At 46.0% G+C, this 22,403-nt stretch overlaps 1 protein-coding gene across 1 annotated transcript in view; it reads left to right on the top strand.

The window, feature by feature from the left end:
- The first annotated feature begins 1,000 nt into the window (after positions 1–1,000).
- LOC105510268 (forkhead-associated domain-containing protein 1-like) overlaps positions 1,001–22,403 on the top strand; it is an 80,962-nt gene continuing 59,559 nt past the window's right edge. The window contains exons 1-3 of the mRNA XM_011939950.1: positions 1,001–1,031; positions 1,655–1,852; positions 7,440–7,546. Of these exons, the coding sequence (XP_011795340.1) occupies positions 1,001–1,031; positions 1,655–1,852; positions 7,440–7,546 (336 nt within the window). The remainder of the gene's footprint in view (positions 1,032–1,654; positions 1,853–7,439; positions 7,547–22,403) is intronic.

Raw genomic sequence — 22,403 nt, 5'->3', positions numbered from 1 at the left:
GGCAGAAACGTGTGGGGAGCTGGGCCTGACCCTCTCTGTTCCTGTGAAGCTATCACTCGGGTCCCAGCCCTTGTGGTCACTCCTAGCATTTTATGCCTAGACTCTTTCTGGTTATAGGAAACTGATCCACGCAGAACCTTCCAGACTGAGGGCCTGGAAGAGATTTGTAGGGACAGGTTCCAGGAGAGGTCTCTGCAGTTCAACTGTGTAAATCAGGGTTTTGTCAAGCTTGTTGCAAATGTACATTCCTGGATTATGTCCCAGGCCTGCTAAATCAGAATCTCTGGGGTCTGTGCCCAGAAGTCCACATTTCTAAAAGCCTCCAGGCATGTTTGAGCATCTTCACCATATATTCCACCCCAAATCGATGTCCATGATTTCTCTCAGATCCTCTTCCTATTGACTAGGTGTATTAGTCTGTTCTCACACTGCTATAAAGCAATTCCCTGAGAGTGAATAATTTACAAAGAAAAGAGGTTTAATTGACTCACAGTTCTGCACTGCTAGGGAGGCCTCAGGAAACTTACAGTTATGGTGGAAGGCCAAAGGGAAGCAAGGAAGCTAGCATGTTGTAACATGGTGTAGCAGGAAAGAGAGAGAGAGCGAGCGAGCAAAGGGGGAAGTGCCACACTTTTAAACCATCAGATCTCGTGAGAACTCACTCGCTATCACGAGAAAAGCAAGCAGGAAGTCTGCCCCCATGATTCAATCACCTCCCACCAGGCCCCTCTTCCAACACGTGGGGATTTTAATTCGAGACGAGATCTGGATGGGGACACAGAGCCAAACCGAATCACCAGGGTAGAGTGTGCCATAGTTCACCTCTCTTAGAAAAATGTTTAGAGTTTTTCTTGAGGTACCTGGTCAGCCATTTCCTGACACTGAGAGGAATCACTCTCTAGGTAAAGTCAGCAAGGTTGTTCTGCCCCCAAGCAGAAGTGGGAGATGGTGGGAGACAGGATTTACACATCTTCTCAACACACTCCATCCCCCGAGTCCCATGCCGACTGACAAGGGGCTTCTTAAGGGCAGTAAGTATTCCACGTGTATTCTGGGACCAGCATGTGACACTCATAGGCCTCAGAAGATGTTTGCAGAGATAGAGAAAGGGCAAAAGAATGAATAAATGTCACTCTTAACAGGGAGGAGCAGGAGCAGCAGGATTGTGAGTTTGGAAATTTTTTTCCCTAGCACATGGAAGAAATCCTCATTCTTTCAAAATTGTTCACTCCACCCTATCCCTTTCCCAATCCCCACCCCACTCCCAGAGGTCCCCTCTTCTTACTCTATTTTCTGGTCTGTAAAGGAAAGGACTAGAGATTTGGGTAGGGCAGTGGGCATACTAACCTCCAAGGGTCTCATGAGTTCAGCTCCATCAATCTCCTACCTCTCCCTATCGCCCCCCACCCTCCCTCAATGCATCCAGCTTAGAGCGAGGGGTAATGGAAAGGATTCTTGAATCAAATCTCCTTCGTGCTCCTTCCTCTCTGTAAAACCTTGGACCACTTATGTGACCTATGAGCCTCCGCTTTCCCATCTGTGAAATGGGGCAGGCTCGTGGGGCCTGGAGTAGTCAGCAGGCGGTAACCCGGTGGGCGTTCCCTGCGCAGTCCCACGCCCCCTCTGCCGCGCAGGCCACGCCCCTACCTGTTAGGCCGGGCCCCGCGGCGCCCGGCTGCGTTGCCATGGCCACGCGCGTACACAGGCCGGGCGGGCGCGCGGGGCGCCGGGTGTCGGCTGGAGACTCCGCGGGAGCGCGGCCGGGAGGCCTCGCCCGGGAGCAGGCCCGACGCCTCCCGAGCTGGCAGGGCTCTCGGCGGAGGTCAGAGCGCGGGCTTCCTCCTCCCGCCAGGTAAGTGCGGTGCGGGAAGGGGCGGCGGGCCGAGACCGGGGACCGGAAGGGGCGGTCCCGCGAGGACTAGATCTGGGAGGAGGGGTGGCTCCCCGTCCCCATCCTCCCAGATCCAGGCTCCGGTCCCTAGGAGCACCCCAGTAGGTGCCTCAACACCAACCCCGCCTTTCCAGGTGCAGCCCCATCCCCGCCCGCAGAGAAAGCCCCCAGGGGCCTTAGACCCCTCCTTGGCACCAGCCATGCCACTCTGGGAAGTACTGGCGGGTACAGCTGGGATTAGGATGGGCATCCCCGCTGTCCCTGACTTACGAACGACACCCACCCAGCGGTCAGAGAGACTCCCCCCCTTGCCTAACCTCTCCCTTCCCAAATACAACACTGAGGAATTTCTAGGGCTCCCAGGCCACTTAAGATCTGGTAACACCGCAATAGAAATTTTGCTTCTCTGTCTCACTTTTGACCCCTAAGCAGGGAGTGCAGATGACTGAAGCTCTTTTGCTCTTTTCCATGGTCGGTGCCCTGTGTCATAGAACTAATTTACAGAGTTTAACGCATCTAATCACTTTCTACAGTGTTTTCAGGTAGGAAAGTGACTGCACAGGGCAAGATCAAAGTGGGGAAATATGGCCCAACCCATTCAGTTAAAGAAATACACTCTTTTTTTTTTTTTTTCCAAAATGTCATCTAGGATAAATACTGAAGGGGAAAATGAAAGGTAGTTACTGTCAGAGGTTCTTAGGCTACCCTGACTTACTTTTAAGCATTATTTTGTATTTTCATTCATTCATGATTTACTGAGTACCACTATGTGTCAGGCCTGGCAGCTCTGGGGGCCAGAGTTGGAGTAATGAACAGAACTGTGAGGAACCACAAAGGGTCTGAGATTCTTACACTACCTGCAAGCTAAGTTAGGCTGCCACTGCTTAATGATGCTAGCAGAAGACCAGAGACTCCAGGACCAGAGACAAAGGATGTTACTACTCACAGCACAGCAGGCACTGTGAGCTTCATGTTTGCATTGGTTCCCCTTGCCCTGCAAGTTCCCTGGGGTGAGACAGGACAGCCCAGGTGGATGCTGTACACACTGCGAGTCTGTGTCCCAGCTAAGGAACCCCAAGCTCAGGAAACTCCAGTCTTTTAAAAGGGATTGCTAGCCAGTGCCCAATCTTTGCCCTGGAAGGAGATGACATTTTTTTTTTTTAATTGAGACGGAGTCTTGCTCTCTCGCCCAAGCTAGAGTGCAGTGGCACAGTCTCAGCTCACTGCAACCTCTGCTGCCTGGGTTCAAGTGATTCTCCTGCCGCAGACTTCCAAGTACGTGGGGCTACAGGTGCATGCCACCATACCTGGCTAATTTTTTTGCGTTTTTAGTAGAGACAGGGTTTCACCATGTTGGCCAGGCTGGTCTCAAACTCCTGACCTCAGGTCTGCCTGGGCCTCCCAAAGTGCTGTGATTACAGTCGTGAACCACCATGCCTGGCCGGAGATGACATTTTTATCATAAAAAAGTCTGCACTCTTCCCTGGATGGGGACACTATCCCTATCCTCTCAGGATATTTGCCCTGCAGATGTCCTTGGAAAGATTGTCAGGAACAAAATCTGTCAGTGTCTTTGCTCTGAAGATGGGTACAAACACAGGAAACTTGTGGGTAATTGAGTTTAAAACAACATAGTTCCGGCTCTCTTGGGACATATCTCAGTGAAAGGGAAACAGTAAACATGTAGCTAAGTAAAGAACAAAAAATGACAGAGAATGATAAGCTCAAGGAAGGAGCCACAGAGTGACACATGCTAGCTACACAACGAAGTGACTGATGACGCCTTTAGCTGGGGTGGTCAGGTAGCTACTACAAGGCACCAACTATGGAAACATCTAGGGGAAAAGCTAAAAAAAAAAAGCCAGTCATTCAGATTTGGGGTTTTACTCTGGAGGCATTTCCTGTGGCTTTCCCACAAAAGAGACATTTCTCGAAAGTTGACTTTAGATTAGTTTTACTTTAATTTTGAATGTGGCACTTGATAATGTAGTCCTCTATGATTGAAGATTAATAACTCAGGCAATTTGAGGGCAACAGGGCATGGTTCTTTTGGAAAAAGAAATGTCTTTTTATCCCTATTAAAGACAGCAGACTTAAAAATAAAATTCTCATTATACGAAAGTATTAATATTTCTGAGGATTTCTCATAGGCTTCAGAATTTACAAACTATCTGGTTTGTTTTATTTCTCTTACTCCCAAGGGTCTTTTCTCTTTCGCAGAGGATAGAATTCTGGTGTTAAGGGCTATCTGTTATTTCATGTCCCAAGTGTCAACAAAACAATGACAACCTCAGTGTCCCAAGTAACACCTCTCCCTCCCCCCACTCAGTCACTCTCTCTGCTCCCCCATCCCATCCCCTCCCCACCCAGCAGCGATGGAGGTGTGAAAAGTTGAGCTGCCTGAGGATTATATAGTGGTGACATGCAGTGTCTGTCTCCCTGCCCGAATGCTAGGGGACCTTAACCTCTCTGCATCTCAGTCTCCTTGTCTGTAAAGTAGGGACAATAGTGACACCTACCTTGCAGGATTTCTCTGAGGATGAAAAGAGTATATTCAAGGAAAAGTGCCTGGCACTTATTCAGGACTCCATAAATGATGACAGAGATGATGATGAAAAGCAGAGCCAGCCCTGAGAGTCCGTACCACCACAACTAGTTGAGTTTTGTTTTTATCCATAGTCCAATAATTTGGCATTTCACTAACTTTTCCATTGAAAGGAAAAGAGAGAGACTGTTGTTCTTTGACAAGGCATTGAGGTGGAGGATATCACCCTGCATCTTTTTTTTTTTTTCACCCTACGTCTTTAGACATAATCTCAAATCAGATTCAAGGATCAAGATGAATTACTGTCAACATTTAGAACTTTCTGAAGTCACTGAAGTGTTTGTCTTAAAAGATGTGTATAGAACTTATTTCAAAATGCACCACAATATAAAATGGATGGACACACGGATAGATGGAAAGATATATGATAAAGCACACATGGCAAGATGCTGATGGTAGAATCTAGTGGTGGGTACATAGGAGCTCACTATCTGCTTTTTTCAGCCTCTCTGTATGGTTGACATTTTTATAGTAAAATGCTGGGGGGAATACTGTACAGGGTCCTGATTACATGGCTGAGCTATAATCTTGATATTTTGCCTTTAGAAGTAATCTTTTTTCGGCCAGGCGCGGTGGCTCAATCCTGTAATCCCAGCACTTTGGGAGGCCGAGGCGGGCGGATCACGAGGTCAGGAGATAAGAGACCATCCTGGCTAACACGATGAAACCCTGTCTCTACTAAAAATACGTAAAGAAATTAGCTGGGCATGGTGGCGGGCGCCTGTAGTCCCAGCTATTCTAGAGGCTGAGGCGGGAGAATGGCGTGAACCCGGGAAGCGGAGCTTGCAGTGAGCTGAGATCACGCCACTGCACTCCAGCCTGGGGGACAGAGCGAGACTCCATCTCAAAAAAAAAAAAAGTAATCTTTTTTCCCCTAACTAAATAAATGAAGAAATGCAGCGATTTAAAAAGGAAAACATCATCTAATGCCTGCCTCTCCAACGATAACTCTTTAAGAAACTCTAAAAGCAGACATGTGGCATGCCTGTATTCCTAGCTACTCTGGAGGCTGAGGCAGGAGGATCATTGAGCCCAAGAGTTCAAGGCTGCAGTGAGCTGTGATTGTGCCACTGCACTCAGCCTGGCCAAAGAGCAGGACTTCATCTCTAAATATGAATGAACGAATCAAATAAACTCTATGGAAGTTTAGCGCTCCTTGGATCAGAGTTTGAGAAGCCCAGGTTGACAACTAATAACAGTAGTACAAATGAGTGTTCGGTGTGTGCCAGGCACCATTCTAGATACTGCACGTGTATTAGCGCATTTAATCCTCACAAAACCCATTTTAGGATGGGTGTGGTGGCTCACATCTGTAATCCCAGCACTTTGGGAGGCCAAGGTGGGAGGATTGCTTGAGCTCAAGAGTTTGAGACTAGCCTGGGCAACATGGCAATACCCCGTCTCTACAAAAAATTAGCCATGTGTGGTGGTGTGCACCTGTAATCCCAGCTACTTGAGAGGCTGAGGCAGGAGGATTGCTTGAGCCCAGGAGATCGAGACTTTGGTGAGCCAAGATTGCTCACTGCCCTATAGCTGGGATGAAAAAGTGAGCCCCTGTATCAGAAAAAAAAAAAAAAAAAAAAAAAACCCACCCATTTTATAGATGAGGAAACTGAATCACAGAGAGAATAAGTAACTCACCCGAGGTCACAGAGCTAGTAAGGGTTGGATTAGGAACACAGAACCTGAATACTTGGTATGTCAGATCACTAAGCTCATACTAAGCTTGATGGGAGGTAGAGAGCAATCATCAGTGAAACTCAGATTTGTTGTCAGGTTGTTATAGCTTTTGTTTGCTTGTCTCCTGAGTTACTTAAGAAATGCCCTCTGGGCCGGGCGCGGTGGCTCAAGCCTGTAATCCCAGCACTTTGGGAGGCCGAGACGGGCGGATCACGAGGTCAGGAGATCGAGACCATCCTGGCTAACACGGTGAAACCCCGTCTCTACTAAAAAATACAAAAAACTAGCCGGGTGAGGTGGTGGGCGCCTGTAGTCCCAGCTACTCGGGAGGCTGAGGCAGGAGAATGGCATGAACCCGGGAGGCGGAGCTTGCAGTGAGCTGAGGTCCGGCCACTGCACTCCAGCCGGGGCGACAGAGCGAGACTCCGTCTCAAAAAAAAAAAAAAAAAAAAAAAAAAAAAAAAAAACCCACCCATTTTATAGATGAGGAAACTGAATCACAGAGAGAATAAGTAACTCACCCGAGGTCACAGAGCTAGTAAGGGTTGGATTAGGAACACAGAACCTGAATACTTGGTATGTCAGATCACTAAGCTCATACTAAGCTTGATGGGAGGTAGAGAGCAATCATCAGTGAAACTCAGATTTGTTGTCAGGTTGTTATAGCTTTTGTTTGCTTGTCTCCTGAGTTACTTAAGAAATGCCCTCTGGGCCGGGCGCGGTGGCTCAAGCCTGTAATCCCAGCACTTTGGGAGGCCGAGACGGGCGGATCACGAGGTCAGGAGATCGAGACCATCCTGGCTAACACGGTGAAACCCCGTCTCTACTAAAAAATACAAAAAACTAGCCGGGTGAGGTGGTGGGCGCCTGTAGTCCCAGCTACTCGGGAGGCTGAGGCAGGAGAATGGCGTGAACCCGGGAGGCGGAGCTTGCAGTGAGCTGAGGTCCGGCCACTGCACTCCAGCCGGGGCGACAGAGCGAGACTCCGTCTCAAAAAAAAAAAAAAAAAAAAAAGAAATGCCCTCTGTTTGATGATTAGAACCAGGCTTTTCTATGCTAGATATCATGGTTAGAAGAGATCGTCTTAAAAAGCTGCAGAATTGTCCTTGTCATCATTGTTGACTCATCTGTCTAATCCCCCCTCTTCTGATTTCTCGCTTTGGACATGACTCTATGGTTATTTCATTCATTCTAAGTATGACATTGTTGAATAATTAGAGGCCTGCATTTTCTAACAAAATTCTTTCTGAAAACCTTATGCAGGGAAAACAGAGAGGATGAAAGCCTATCTAAAGAGCGCAGAAGGCTTTTTTGTCCTAAATAAAAGTACCACAATTGGAAGGCATGAAGATTCAGATCTTGTTTTACAGGTAAGAAGTCTTCCCACCTGTTTCCCTCCGCTCCCTGACCCCTTCCTTCCCCCTTCAACAGTCCTTAGTATTATGTGGACTCTGGTCTCTTGTACACCACAACCTTGGGCAAGCAGCCATACCTTTCCTTGGTGTGCTACCAATAGCCAGTTGCCGCGGGTACCCCATTTCGCTGGCATAAGGAGTGAAGCTGAGTGCTGTGCAGAGCGGGATGTGCCCCATCCTTTGCTGAACACATCTGTCGCTGTCCCACCCGATGCAGAGCAGATGAGCCCCAAAGTAGGGCTTATCCCGAGAGGATTCTTGGCTTTGCGCAGGAAAGAATTCAAGGGCAAGCCAGGAGTAGAAGGAAACAGACTCACTGAAGCAGCAGTGTTACAGCTGTGTGGCTGCTCCTACAGAGCCGGGCTACCCTGTGGACAGAAAGCAGCAGCTCAGGGCAGTTTTGCAGTCATATTTATACTCACTTTTAACTGTATGCAGATTAAGGGCCGGTTTATGCAGGGAAGGGATAATAACTTTGGGATCATTGGATGCCATGGAAAGGGGAGATAACGCTTGGGTGTTGCCATGGCAACAGTACATTGACGTGGCACTTTGGTGGGCAGGTCTGATTGAAAGTTGCTTTCACTTTGGCCCTGTTTTAGCTAGTCCTCAATCTGGTCCAGTGTCTGAGCCCCACCTCTGGAGTCCAGTGCCACCTCCTACCTCACACCTGTGGTCATCTCCCCAGCAGCCTGATGTGTGTTTCAGAAGGTGGGCACAGAGCTGGTGCTTTGGCCTTTGCCTGCTCTGGGCTAGGCCTCTCTCCCTTTCAAGACCCCGTGTGGGACTGCTGTGGGCCTCTCAGTGGCCGGGAAGGCCATGGAGCTCCAAGCCCCAGGCTTAGCCTGGGCATTCTTTCATTTCATTCTCTGAATTAGCTGTGGTTTGGTCCAAAGCCTCAGCTCACTGACAACCAAGGAAGTTGAAAGAAGGAGAATAATAATAAAAACGGTGGCTTTGAGCCTGTTTAAATATGGAAGGGGGTTAAAATACTGAAGTGGAAAGAGAAATGCCATGGAATCTCTTTGTAACTGTGAGAAGCAGATGGCTTTCAGACCTCACTATTTTTTAACCCTTCATTTTGAAATTAGAGATTCACAAGAAGTTCCAAAAATAGTAGGTAGAGATCACACCTACCTTTCACCCAGTTTCCTCCAATGGTTGCATACTATGTGTGACTATAACAATATCAAAACCAGGAAATTGACATAAATGCTCTGTGTGTGTGTGTGTGTGTGTGTGTATGTGTGTCAGAGAGAGAGAGAAGGACAATGTGTGTAGTTTTGTATCTTTTTTTTTTTTTTTTTTTTTTTGAGACGGAGTCTCGCTCTGTCACCCAGGCTGGAGTGCAGTGGCGCGATCTCGGCTCACTGCAAGCTCCGCCTCCCGGGTTTACGCCATTCTCCTGCCTCAGCCTCCTGCGTAGCTGGTACTACAGGCGCCCGCCATCTCGCCCGGCTAGTTTTTTTTTTGTATTTTTTTTTTTTAGTAGAGACGGGGTTTCACCGTGTAGACCAGGATGGTCTCGATCTCCTGACCTCGTGATCCACCCGTCTCGGCCTCCCAAAGTGCTGGGATTACAGGCTTGAGCCACCGCGCCTGGCCTTGTATCATTTTATAGATCACGTGTGTATTAATAGATTTGTGTGTAGCAATCAAAAAATTGTCTTACCTCTTCTGCTTCCTTTTCCTTTCCATATAAATTTTAGAATAAGTCTGTCTGTATCTATGAAATGTCCTGCTGAGATTTTGATAGAAATTGTGTTTAATCTATACATCGATGTGGAAAGAATTTATATATTTACTATGTGGTTTTTCAATCCATGAACATGGTATGTTTCTGCGTTGATTTAGGTCTTCTTTGATTTCTTTCATGAATACTTTGTAGCTTTCAGCATACAAATCCTGTACATGTTTTGCTGGATTTATGCTTAAGTACTTAATTTCTCCTTTTTTGTTTGTGATGGTAAATGGTATTATACTTTAAGTTTCAGTGGCCACCTATTCATTGCCAGTGTATAGAAACATAATTGATTTTTGTATGCTTATATGGTATCTTGCAACCTTAACTGAACTTTCTAGAAGTTTTTTTGTTGCCTGCTTAGGATGTTACCATGTCATCTGCAAATTAAAACAGTTTTATTTTTATCTTTTTGATCTGTACACTTTTAATTTTATTTTCTTGAGATATTGCATTGGCTGGGACTTCCAGTACTCTGTTGTATAAGAGTGGTGAGAGCAGTATAAATCTTTATATTTGCCTTGTTCCTGATTTTAAGGGAAAAGCATTCAGTCTTTCATCATTAAATATTATATTAGCTGTAGGGTTTTTTTTTTTTATAGGTGTTCTTTATCAAATGGAGAACATTCCCCTTGCATTTCTAGTTTTCTAAGAGTTATAAACGTAATCGATTTTAAAATAACTCAACATACCTTCCCTTGAGATTCTCATCTGTGACATGGTCTCTCTACAAGGACACAGAAAACTGTTCAGTGTACAAAGTGGAAAAATCAAATAAAAAGAACTGTAATTTCTTCTGTATCGTAACAAGGGATAAATTTAAGGTAGTTTTACCTTTTGGGTGGCCAAGGTAGAGGCAGTGATCCCTGTTTTGAACTGGACTATGATATTAGAAAACTGTAGTAATTTTTAAAAGCACAGGCTTTGGAAGTAGACCTGGATTTGAATCTCTTAGACTGTTTTCTGGCTGTGTGACTTCAAGCAAACTACTTAATCATGCTGAGCTCATTTTCTCCATCTATAAACCACTTATTTCACAGGGCTGTAGGGATTAAATGAGAAAATGCATATAAAGTGGCCGGGCGCGGTGGCTCAAGCCTGTAATCTCAGCACTTTGGGAGGCCGAGACGGGCGGATCACGAGGTCAGGAGATCGAGGCCATCCTGGCTAACACGGTGAAACCCTGTCTCTACTAAAAATACAAAAACTAGCCGGGCGAGGTGGCGGGCGCCTGTAGTCCCAGCTACTCTGGAGGCTGAGGCAGGAGAATGGTGTAAACCCAGGAGGCGGAGCTTGCAGTGAGCTGAGATCCGGCCACTGCACTCCAGTCCGGGCGACAGAGTGAGACTCCGCCTCAAAAAAAAAAAAGAAAATGCATATAAAGTACCTGGCATATGGTACGAAGTAGATGACACCACAATCATTATTATGGTCGCGTAAAGTGGAGACAGAGAATTTTTGTTCACAGGGGTAAGGCGGGTATCCACTGATACTAACAAGCTATTTGGAAACGGGAACTAATGAGGACAATTATTATATATATAGACAGAAATTGAGTAGCATTGATTGTATAAAAATAATTGACTGCTTACTGCTCCTTGGCCTTAGTTTAAAAAGTAAGCCACCATTGTCAGCAACAGTTCCATTGATTTATGAAGGAATCAGTTGCATTTCCAGAAGCATGAGCTTGTACTGACTCCCGAGAGAACAGATGATACATGAGTTGCCAAATGCTTTGTGAATAGACTTTTAATGGGCTTTTATATCTTCTCTTAGACAAATCCTCTTCCCAAAGCTTAAATCGATTTGGGAGAGGAGATTTGCTTTAAGAAGGGGTGTGGGGGACACAGGTCTGTTTTGAAGAACTGAAACCTACAGGTGTGTCCGTATTTTTCAGAAAATATTTTATAAGACAAGGCGAAAATTGCCCCTCTTCTGCCTTCACTGGGCCTTTCTGATTAAGCCGAGAATCATGCTTGATCAGCTATAAGCCACCCTGAGTAATAATTCAACAGTCAATTTATCATTTGTCTTATTTGTGCTGTTAGAAGTCATTTCACTAAATAAAGTTCAGGAATCTTAAAAAAAAAAATCAGCTGTGAAATTACCCAGCATTTACACCTAACAAAGAGAGAAGATTGTTTTATTTACTTGGATAAATCCTAAAGAATAGGGAGCTATCCTTCTAAAGATTTATTAATGTATTCATTTGCAAAGCTGACTTTTTTTTTGCTTATTGATATTATAATCTGACATTGTTCACATATTCTGATAATGGAAGGTAATTATGTACCTATTGCTTTTAAAAAAATTGGGAGAAAGCAAACTGTAAAGAAGAAAATAAAAATCACTTGTAATCATATGACTCAGAGACAATCAACATCGATATTTGTAGAGTTTTGCCCTCCAGACTTTTTTTTTCTGTATCATGAAAGGAGTTTGGTTTCCTAATGGCAATAGGAAGCCTGTTTTAGCCAGCCTGGTTTTTGCCGTTATTATCACTCATTCATTCCACAGACATTTGCCTGGAGCCCCAGCACAGAGGTAAGCCTGGGGATACTCACATGGTCCTGCAATCAGGAAGCTGCTAGGGGAGAGACGTAGGTCAGAGGATCTGCAGAGCCTGGATGGTTTCAAGTTTATGTCAGGGCTCTAAAGGAAAGGAATATGGAGCATGAGAAGGACTCAACTAGACAAAGGGAGAAGGAACAGTGTGTGCAAAGGCCCTGGGGTGGAAGAGCATATGGCGAGCCTGATGAACTGAAAGAAAACCAGTGTGTATGGAGGTCAGAGTGGGAAGGGGGAGAGCTAAAGGCGGGCAGGACTCCTTTCTGCCACCGTAAGAATGTTGGTCTTTATCTGAAAAACAATGGGAAGATGCCACTGACGGATTTTCAGCAAGTGGAAGACCTGCCCATTGAAATGGGCTCCCTGGCTGCCTTGTGCAGAAATCAGGAGCTCCTTTCAGAATCTGCCCCCACCCCCACCTGCAATGGACAGTGCTGGAATACCTCGGCCACCAGCCTCGCTCATTTCAGAGCTAAACCTTCTGGTTATAATCTGTATAACTTGATGTGGTTTTTGAACTGTGATGTTTATAGTTGAATGTGGCTGTTACTTGAACACTGATAAGAAAGGGACTTAATTCTTCCAGAATGCAGCAATGTCACAAGCCAATGGTTGCTGGGTTTTTCATGTGCATGAGTGTGATTGTTAAACATGAATCCCAAGGCTTTCTGACGCAGTGGGGTTAGGCGAGGTTGGGAATCTGTCCATTTCTCTGCTCTGCAGGTTCTGGTGAGGGTCCCCACGGAGATGCTTCCAGGACCGAACCTTGAGAGCCCTGCCTTAACGCTGCCCTCCCTCTCACTGCTCCATCTCCAGGGACTCCAGCTTCTCCTCTTCTGATGCCAGGGGAGCTCCTGTTCACTCTTTTTGTTTGTGTGTGTGTGTGTATGTGTACTGTTTCGATATACTTTGTTTTGAGGAAAAGAGAAGCAAAAGTTAAAGAATGGAAAGCTGGCTAGGCACGGTGGCTCAGGCCTGTAATTCCAGCACTTCGGGAGGCTGAGGCGGGCAGATCACTTGAGGTCAGGAGTTTGAGACCAGCCTGGCCATCACGGTGGAACCCCATCTCTACTAAAAATACAAAAATTAGCCGGGTATGGTGGTGCACGCCTGTAATCCCAGCTACTTGAGAGGCTGAGGCAGGAGAATTGCTTGAACCTGGGAGATTGCAGTGAGATGAGATTGTGCCACTGCACTCCAGCCTGGGCGACACAGCGAGACTGTGTCTTACAAAAAAAAAAAGAAGAGTGGAGAGCTGATCTTCTCCTTAGGACCTCGCCCTGCCCTGCCCTGTACCGAGGAGGTTTCAGGATTCCCTTTACAATTGACTTGCAGGGCAGCCCAAGTCAATGCACTGCCGTGGCTAGGAGGATGAAGATCATGGAGAAAAGCAAAGGACAGAAACTGCAGGGGGATGCAGGTGAAATGCTCATGCCTGCTGCTCTGCCGTTTGTGGATAGCATCTTGCTAATTGACTCCTTTCTCTCTAGGGGAAATGTTCTCTATAGCACATCAGCCCCTTCTCATATGGGATCAGAGGGTCAGGGCACAGGAGTGATCTAACAAACACAACAGAACCATCCAACCCAATGAGTCGTGTCCCTTTGCCTGGCACCTGCCATTTCTGGGCTGCCTATAAGAACTATAAGAGCCTTTTTTATTATTATTAAATAGTGCTGCACTGAATACCTTTTACCCATCATTTCACGGACACGCGAGCCCATGTGCCATGTCAAAGGGCATGTATGGCTGCAGCTCTGATGGCATCGCCACACTGCCCTCCAGTGAAGGCTTACAGGGTCAGTTCCCCACCAGCAGTGGGGGCACCCCTTCCTCTCCCCAGTGGAGCATGTGACCTACCTGACAAGTTTCTGCTTATCTAAGAGGCGAAACATGGTATCCGTGGCATTTTAATTCACATTTCCCATGGTATGTGTGAACCCCTCAAGTTTTGAGAGAGAAGGTAACAGGTGGACATGGACCTGGATAAAGATGCTCACCCCTCCCTGGTCCTGTGATGAAATCCACCAAAAGTAGCAGGCCTGGGGGATGTCCAGCTGTCTGCTGTCTCATCAGGATGCGCCCATTCACCATCCCGCCTCAGCTGTGCTCACACACTCAGCCCCGGCTCCCCACCAGGCGTTCTGTGCTCTGTGATGTGCCTCGTCTGATCTCGCCAGTCCTCAGGGAACTTTTCTCTCCCCTGACATCACTGGTCAGTTCCCAACACAGCAATGCATGGGCCTGCTTTCCCTTCAGCACATGGAGGCCTTGCAAGAGGAAGAAGTTCCAAGAAAAGGACTAGATCATCATCTCTCTTTTTATTAAATACACGTAATGTAAAATTTACATCTTCACCATTTTAAATGTACAGTTCAGTGGCATTAATTGCATTCACATTTTTTTTTTGGTGGGGGGGGTGCGTGGGGAGACAGAGTCTCACTCGCTCCGTCACCCAGGTTGGAGCGCTGTGGCACAATCTTGGCTCACTGCAGCCTCTGCCTCCCAGATTTAAGTGATTCTCGTGCCTCAGCCTCCTGAGTAGCTGGGATTACAGGCATGCGCCACCACGCCTGGCTAATTTTTGTATTTCTGGTACAGACGGGGTTTTGCCACATTGACCAGGCTCGTCTCGAACTCCCTACCTCAGGTGATCCACCTGCCTCAGTCTCCCAAAGTGCTGGGATTACAGGTGCAGGCCACCGCACCTGGCCTCACATTGTTGCTCTGCCACCACCATCCATCTGCAGGAGCTCTCTTCATCTTGCAAAACTGAAACTCTGTTCCTACTGAGGAAGAATTCTCCTTCCCTCCCAGCCCCCCAGGCCCTGGCAGCCACCATCTTTCTGACAGAAAGTACTGTCTGTCTCTGAATTTGCCTGTTGCAGGTTCCTCATAGACGTTGAATTGTATGGTACGTGTCTTTTGCGACTGGCTTATTTCACTTGGCACAATGTTCTTAAGGTTCCTCTGTCGCAGCATGTGTCAGAGTTCCCTTCCTTTTTAAGGCTGAATAGTGGCTGCTGCATGTCTATGCTATATTTTGTTGATCCATTCATCTGTCAATGGACCCTTGGGTTGCCTCCAGCTTTTGGCTGATGTGAATAATGCTGCTATAAACATGACTGTAAAGGTCTCTCTCTGTCTCTCTCTCTCTCTTTTTAATGGAGTCAGAGTCTCGCTCTGTTGCCCAGGATGGAGTGCAGTGGCACAATCTCAGCTCGCTGCCAACCTCTGCCACCCAGGTTCAAGTGATTCTCCTACCTCAGCCTCCTGAGCAGCTGGGACTACAGGCATGCGCCACCACGCCCAGCTAATTTTTTTGTATTTTTAGTAGAGACAGGGTTTCACCATGTTGGCCAGGCTATTCCCGAACTCCTGACCTCAGGTGATCCGCCCTCCTCGGCCTTCCAAAGTGCTAGGATTATAGGTGTGAGCCATCACCAGATATCTCTTCAAGCCCCTGCTTTCAATTCTTTCAGGTCCATACCCAGAAGGGAAGCAGAACCGCCGGATCAGATGACAGTTCTATTTTTAATGTTTTGAGGAACTGCCATACCGCTTTCCACAGTGGCTGCGCAATTTCGCTTTCCCAGCAACACTGCATAAGGGCTCCAGTCTCTCCACATCCTTGCCAGCACTTGGTATTTTCTGGGGTTTGTTGTTTTTACGGTAGCCATCCTAATGAGTGTGAGGTAGAAGATCATAATCTTTTGAGACACATTGCTGTCTCAGCTCAAGGTTCTTTTGACTAGCACAGATAATACAAACAGCCACACCCCCATGTGTAGGCTACTTATGAGGCATCTCATGTGGTTTTATATATGTTCTATGTATATGCTGTGTATGTGTTATAGAGCTTCATCCTCAAACAGCCCTATCAGGCAAGAACTACTGCTATCGTTATTATCCTCATGTAAAGATGTGGAAATGGGGCTCAGAAAGGTTAAATAACTTGCCCCAAATCACACATCTAATCGGGGACGGTGGGGCTGAGTTTCAGACTTGGGCTGTCTGATGCAATGCTTCTAGACAAAGATGCTTCATTGTTTGGTTGCAAATTTGGCTTTAGGGAACATCTAAAAATCTAAATATCTGAAATTCCTTGTGAGTCAATTAAGATAATCGGTAGTGGGAAATTCCACAGTTTGAACTCCTAGGTGAGGATTATAAGCCGAACAGCGAAAATCACTTTTCTTGTGATCCTCATTGATGCAACAAACTGAGGTGGCGCCCTCTAGTGTGGGATTGGGGTAAAGAGGAAAGGTCGACCCAGGCTGCAGGTGTTTTCCTGGGAAGATGTGCGCTGGGGCCTGCATAGAGGACCCTGTCTCGGTGTTGGGGAGAGCTCCTCAGAGCCGACCAAGCGGGAACTGCCTCTTACAAGAGAAAGCCTGGTTTTGCCAGGTATGGCAGGCGAGAAAGGGCCCCCCTCTCCCTGCCAGGTGTAAGAAACAGTGCATGCAAAGATCTGGAGGTGTTGCGTGAAGCACTTGGCATGGCATGATGAGGGCTGGATGGCCCTGCCACTCACGTGCAAAAAGTCCACCTAAGCTAGGCTGAGTGTTTCATGTTTAACTTGCTGCGAAAATGGAACCCCCTCCTCAAAAGGCTTTGAGCCGGAGAGAAATTAATTGTTCTTTTGAAGAGAACACTGACAAGCGTAGGGAGAATGGGTGGACAAAGAGCAGCAGGGCGGCTCTAGAACAGGGTGGTCAAGAGCATGAACTCAGTGCTAGGCCTCTTGCCTGTATTCCTGGCTCTGCCCTCTGAGTTGTAGGGTTCCAGGCAAGTTGCCCAGCCATTCTCGGCTGCAACTTCTGTGTGTGTATGGCGGGGAACTGTGTCACGAGACTGAATTACCATGAAGTGCTCAGGACAGTGTCTGGCAGGTGGTCCATACTACAGTACATTTTGGTTATTGTATTCATTTTTATATTTATAACAATGAATATTTATTATCTCACAGTTCTGGAGGTCAGAAGTCTGGGTGGACTCAGCTGGTTCCTCTGCCCCGGGTCACTGAAGGCCAAAATCAAAGTGTTGGCGCCTGGGCTCTTGGCTGGAGGCTCCAGGGCATTGTCTGCTTCTAGCCTCACTCAGTTTGTTGGAAGAATTTAGCTCGATGCTGCTATATAACCGAGGCCTCTGTGTCCTCACTGGCCGTCGGTTGGAGGCCAGCCTCAGCTTCAGAGGCCTCCCAATTCCACATGGCTCATGGCCTCTTTATCTTCAAAACCAGCAACAATGGGCCCAGTCTTTCTCATGCTTCAGATTTCTCTGACCTCCGACGTCTGACTCATCTCTCCAACTCCAGCCAGAGAAAGCTCTTTGTTTTTAAGGGCTCACGTGGTTGGATTAGCCCCCTCTGGATAATCCAGGTTAACCTCCCTGTTTCAAGATTAGTCATCGTTATCATATCTGCACCATCCCTCTGCCATGTAAGGTAGCAGCACACTCACGGGTTCCAGGGATCAGGACATGGACACCTTTGAGGAACCATTCTGCCAATCACAGTTATTACCATCTCTTGCCTGGACTCTGGCCATGGAGAGGGAAGCGATACTGTGGGATGTTGAGAGCTTCTCAGAGGAATCAGTAGGGTCACTGCCAGGGACAGTGGAGAAAGATGGTGGATGAGCTAAGAGGATGATGCTATCGTTCGCATTACTGTGGGTTTACTTTGTGCCAGGCACTGTTCTTTGCGCTTTTGTGTGTATTAACTCGTTTAATCCTTTCAGCAACCCTGCAAGGTAGGGATATCCCTTTCCCCATTTTACAGATGAGGAAGTTGTGGCACAGACAGACTAAGGAGCCTGCCCAAGGTCACGTATGAAGGGCACAGAGGGCTGGGATTTGTGGTCAGGCTGTCTGGGACCGTGCAGGGACAAGGAGCTTCAGGAAAAGAGGACTTCCGGAACGGGGTTGTTGACCCGAGAATGACTAACCACTGCTCTGTCATGAGTGCCTAGCAAGTGGGCATGCATTGCTATCTCAGCTCAAGGTTCTTCCGAGTCCTCGGTGCACTGGGGGGAAATGTCACAGACTCCATTACTCAGGGCTCTCAGAACTCTCCCCTCCCTCTCTCAGGGTTGTACTGATTCTGAGGAGCTCTCAGAGATACCACCCGAACCAGCATCTTCTTGGGGACTTGCCCATTCCTCAAGACTCTCCCAGAGAAGCTGGGCAAGGCTCCTACTGACAGGAGGGAAGCCGACAAACTTCCTCTTTCCCTCTGCTCTCAGACTCACAGTCTTACCAGAGCCCTGGCCATTTCCTCACATCTTTCTTCGTTTGAAAACCCCAGCTTGTTCTGTTTCTGCATTACATCCCTTTCCTGAGGCAGTGACGGGTCACAGTGGGGGCGTGGGATGCCCAAGGACCAAAAGGTAAAAAGAAATATGATTCCATACACACATGTGCTTGTCGTCCCAGACACTGGGATGGCTGAGGCAGGAAGATCACTAGAGCCCAGGGGTTCAAGGTTGTATTATGCTTTGATGGTGCCTGGAAATAACTACTGCACTCCAGCCTGGGCAACATGGCAAGTCCCTGTGTTTTTAGCACACACGCACATACACCCCAGTTAATTTCAAAAACGTTATCCTACCACACTGAAAATTTTGCCAAATAGTATCTTTTTTCAGTCCTTTGAGGTAGAGCTTATCACACTCATTTTTGCAGCATAGGAAGCAGCCTCAGAGAGGCAAAGAAACTTGTCCCAGGTTGCACAGCAGAAATGCAGCAGAGGTGGGACTTGAACTCAGGGCTTTCTAAGTGCAGAGCCCATCCTTCTACGCATAATAATAAGCATTTTAACACCTGTTACTGAGCTAAAATATTCTTCTAAGTGTTTTTTATATATACTGTTCCATTTATTCTTCGCCACAAACCCATAAGGGCCATTCTGTTATTATCCCTGTTTACAGATGAGGAAACTGAGGTCCCAAGGGAATAGATTACTTGCGCAAGGTCACCCCACTAGGAAGTAGGAGAGTTGGAAACGAGGTCTCACTATGTTTCCAGACTGGCCTCTAACGCCTGGGCTCAAGTAAACCTCCTACCTCAGCCTCACAAAGTGCTGGGATTACAGGTGTGAGCCACCCTGCCCAGCCACAATATGTATTTTGTGACTGCTTTATTTCACTAGCATATGTTCTCATGGTTCATCCATGTTGTGGCATTTTCTTTTAAAAGCTAAATAACATCCATTGTTTGGATGGACCACGTTTTGTTTATCCTTTTATCTGTCCATGGACACCTGGGTTGCTTTCACCTTTTGGCTACTGTGAATAATGCTGCCAGGAACATGACTGTACAAATGTCTCTTTGAGACCCTACTTTCAATTCTTTTGAATATATACCCAGAAGTGGCATTGCCAGATCATATGGTAATTCTATTATTAAGTTTTTGAGGAACCACAATATTGTTTCCACAGTGACTGCACTATTTTGCATTCCCAGCCACAGTGCACGAGGGTTTAATATCTCCACATCCTCGCCAACATTTATTTTCTGTGTTTTTATAGTAGCCATCCTAATGGGTGCAAAGTGGTATCTCCTTGTGGTTTTGGTTTGCATTTCTTAATGATTTGTGATCTTGAGCATTCTTTTCATATGCTTGTTGGCCATTTGTGTATCTTCTTTGGAGAAAGTCCATTTGCACATTTTTAATAGGGTTATTTTGGTTTTGTTGAGTTGTGGGGTTCTTTATATATCATGGATATTAACCCCTTTTCAGAGATGTGATTTGTAAATATTTTCTTCCATTCTGTAGGTTGCCTTTTCGCTGTGTTGAGTGTATCCTTCGATACACAGAAGTTTTCATGTTAATGTCGTCCAGTTTATCTAAGTTTACTTTTGTTGCCTGTGTTCTCGGTGTCATTGCCAAGAAGTGATTGTCAAATCTATTGTCCTGAAGCTTTTCTTCTATGTTTTCTCTTAAGGGTTTTATAGTGTTAGCTCTTATGTTTAGATCGCTGATCCATTTTGAACTAATTTTTGTTTATGGTGTAAGTTAAGGATCCAGCTTTATTCTTTTTTTTTTTTTTTTTCTGAGACAGAGTCTTGCTCTGTCATCCAGGCTGGAGTGCAGTGGCACCATCTCTGCTCACTGCAAGCTCCACCTCCTGGGTTCATGCCATTCTCCTGCCTCAGCTCCCAAGTAGCTGGGACTATAGGCGCCCGCCACCACGCCCGGCTAATTTTTTGTATTTTTAGTAGAGACAGGGTTTCACTGTGTTAGCCAGGATAGTCTCGATCTCCTGACCTTGTGATCTGCCCGCCTTGGCCTTCCAAAGTGCTGGGATTACAGGTGTGAGCCACTGTGCCCAGCCTAGTTTCATTCTTTTACTAATACATGTGGATATCTAATTTTCCCAGTATCATTTGTTCAAAAGACTGTCCTTTCCACCATTGAATGGTGTTGACACCCGTGTCAAAAATCATTTGACCATATACGCAAAGGTTTATTTGGGGGCTTTCTAATCTGTTTCCCTGTGTGTGTGTCTGGCATAAATACTAGGCCCACACTGTTTGGATTACTCTCTCTCTTTAATAACTTTTGAAACCAGGAAGTATGACACTTCCAACTGTTGTTCTTTTACAAGATTGTTTTGGCTCTTCAAGGTTCCTTCGAGAATCCATATAAATTTTAGAATAAAATTCTCTATTTCTGGGAAAAAAACACCATTGGGATTTTGATAAAGCTTGCATTCAATCTGTAGATTACTTGGGTAGTATTGATGTTCTAAACAATATTAGGTTTTCCAATTCATGAACATAGGTTGTCTTTCCATTTATTTCTGTCTTCTTTAATTTCTTTCAGCAACATTGTGTAGTTGTCAGTGAACAAGTCTCTTGCCTCCTTGGTTAAGTTTATTTCTAATATTTTATTCTTTTTGATGCTATTGTAAATGGAATTTTCTTATTTTACTTTTTGGCTTGTTCATTATTGAAGGGGTGGCCTGCCCCTCCACACCTGTGGGTGTTTCTCGTTAGGTGGAACAAGAGACTTGAGAAAAGAAATGAGACACAGAGACAAAGTATAGAGAAAGAAAAAGTGGGCCCAGGGGACCTGCGCTCAGCATACAGAGGACCCAGGTTGGCACCAGTCTCTGAGTTCCCTCAGTATTTATTGATCATTGTCTTTACCATCTCTGAAAAGGGGAAGTAGCAGGATAATAGGATCATAGTAGGGAGAAGGTCAGCAGTAAGACATATGAATAAAGATCTCTGTGACATGAATAATGTTTAAGGAAAAGTGCTGTGCCTTGATATGCATATGCAAACATCTCCATAAACCTTTTCAGTGCATAAAGAGCAGCATTGCCGCTAGCAAGTCCCACCTTCAGCCTGAAGAGGTTTTCTCCCATCTCAATAAACAGAACATACAATCGGGTTTTACACCAAGATGTTCCATTGCCCAGGGACGGGCAGGAGACAGATGCTTTTCTCTATCTCAGCTGCCAGGAGGCCTTCTTTCCTTTTATACTAATCCTCCTCAGCACAGACCCTTCATGGATGTCAGGCTGGGGGGCGATCAGGTCTTTCCCTCTCCACGAGGCCGTATTTCAGACTATCACATGGGGAGAAACCTTGGACAATACCTAGCTTTCCTAGGCAGAGATCCCTGCGACCTTCGACCTTTGACAGTGTATGTGTCCCTGGGTACTTGAGATTAAGAGAATGGTGATGACTTTTCACAAGCATACTGCCTTCAGGCTCTTGTTTAACAAAGCACACCTTGCACAGCCCCAAATCCATTAAACCTTGAGTCACCACAGCACATGTCTCTTGCAAGGACAGGGTTGGGGGTAGGGTCCCAGATTAACAGCATCTCAAATACAGAACAAAATGGAGTCTCTTATGTCTACTTCTTTCTATATAGACACAGTAATAGTCTGATCTCTCTTTCTTTTCCCCACATATTATTAGTGTATAGAAATAATAGTGATTTTTGTGTGCTGATTTTGTATCCTGCAACTTCACTGAATTCACTTATGAATTATTATGAAATATTCATAATAAATTATTTATTATGAATATTTATGAATTCAGTGTTGTATTTATATGTGTGTGTCTGTTTGTGTGTTTGTGTAATCTTTAGGGCTTTCTACATATAAAAATCATGTTGTCCAACAATAGAGGTAATTTTACTTCTGGAATATATTGAATGCCTTTCACTTCTTTTTCTTTTCTAACTGCTCTGGCTAGGACTTCCAGTACTATTTCAAATAGAAGTGGTGAGGGTGGGCATCTTCATCATGTTCCTGGTCTTAGAGGAAAAGTCTTAGTCTTTCACCATGGAGAATTATGTTAGCTATGGACTTCTCATATATGGCCTTTATTATGTTGATGTAGTTTTCTACTATTACTAGTGATTTGTTTTTCTAAGACCACCCGAGCGGGCACAAAAGAACCAGCGAGTAGGCAAGTGTAGGAGCAAAACTGCAAGTTTATTTTTGGTCACCTAAGGTGTGGGGAAGAGGTCTGTCGGCCTCC

This window comes from Colobus angolensis, unplaced genomic scaffold (genome assembly GCF_000951035.1).
Source record: "Colobus angolensis palliatus isolate OR3802 unplaced genomic scaffold, Cang.pa_1.0 Scaffold185, whole genome shotgun sequence".
In the NCBI taxonomy this organism is placed as follows: domain Eukaryota; kingdom Metazoa; phylum Chordata; class Mammalia; order Primates; family Cercopithecidae; genus Colobus; species Colobus angolensis.
This window is presented reverse-complemented; position numbering and strand designations above follow the sequence as displayed.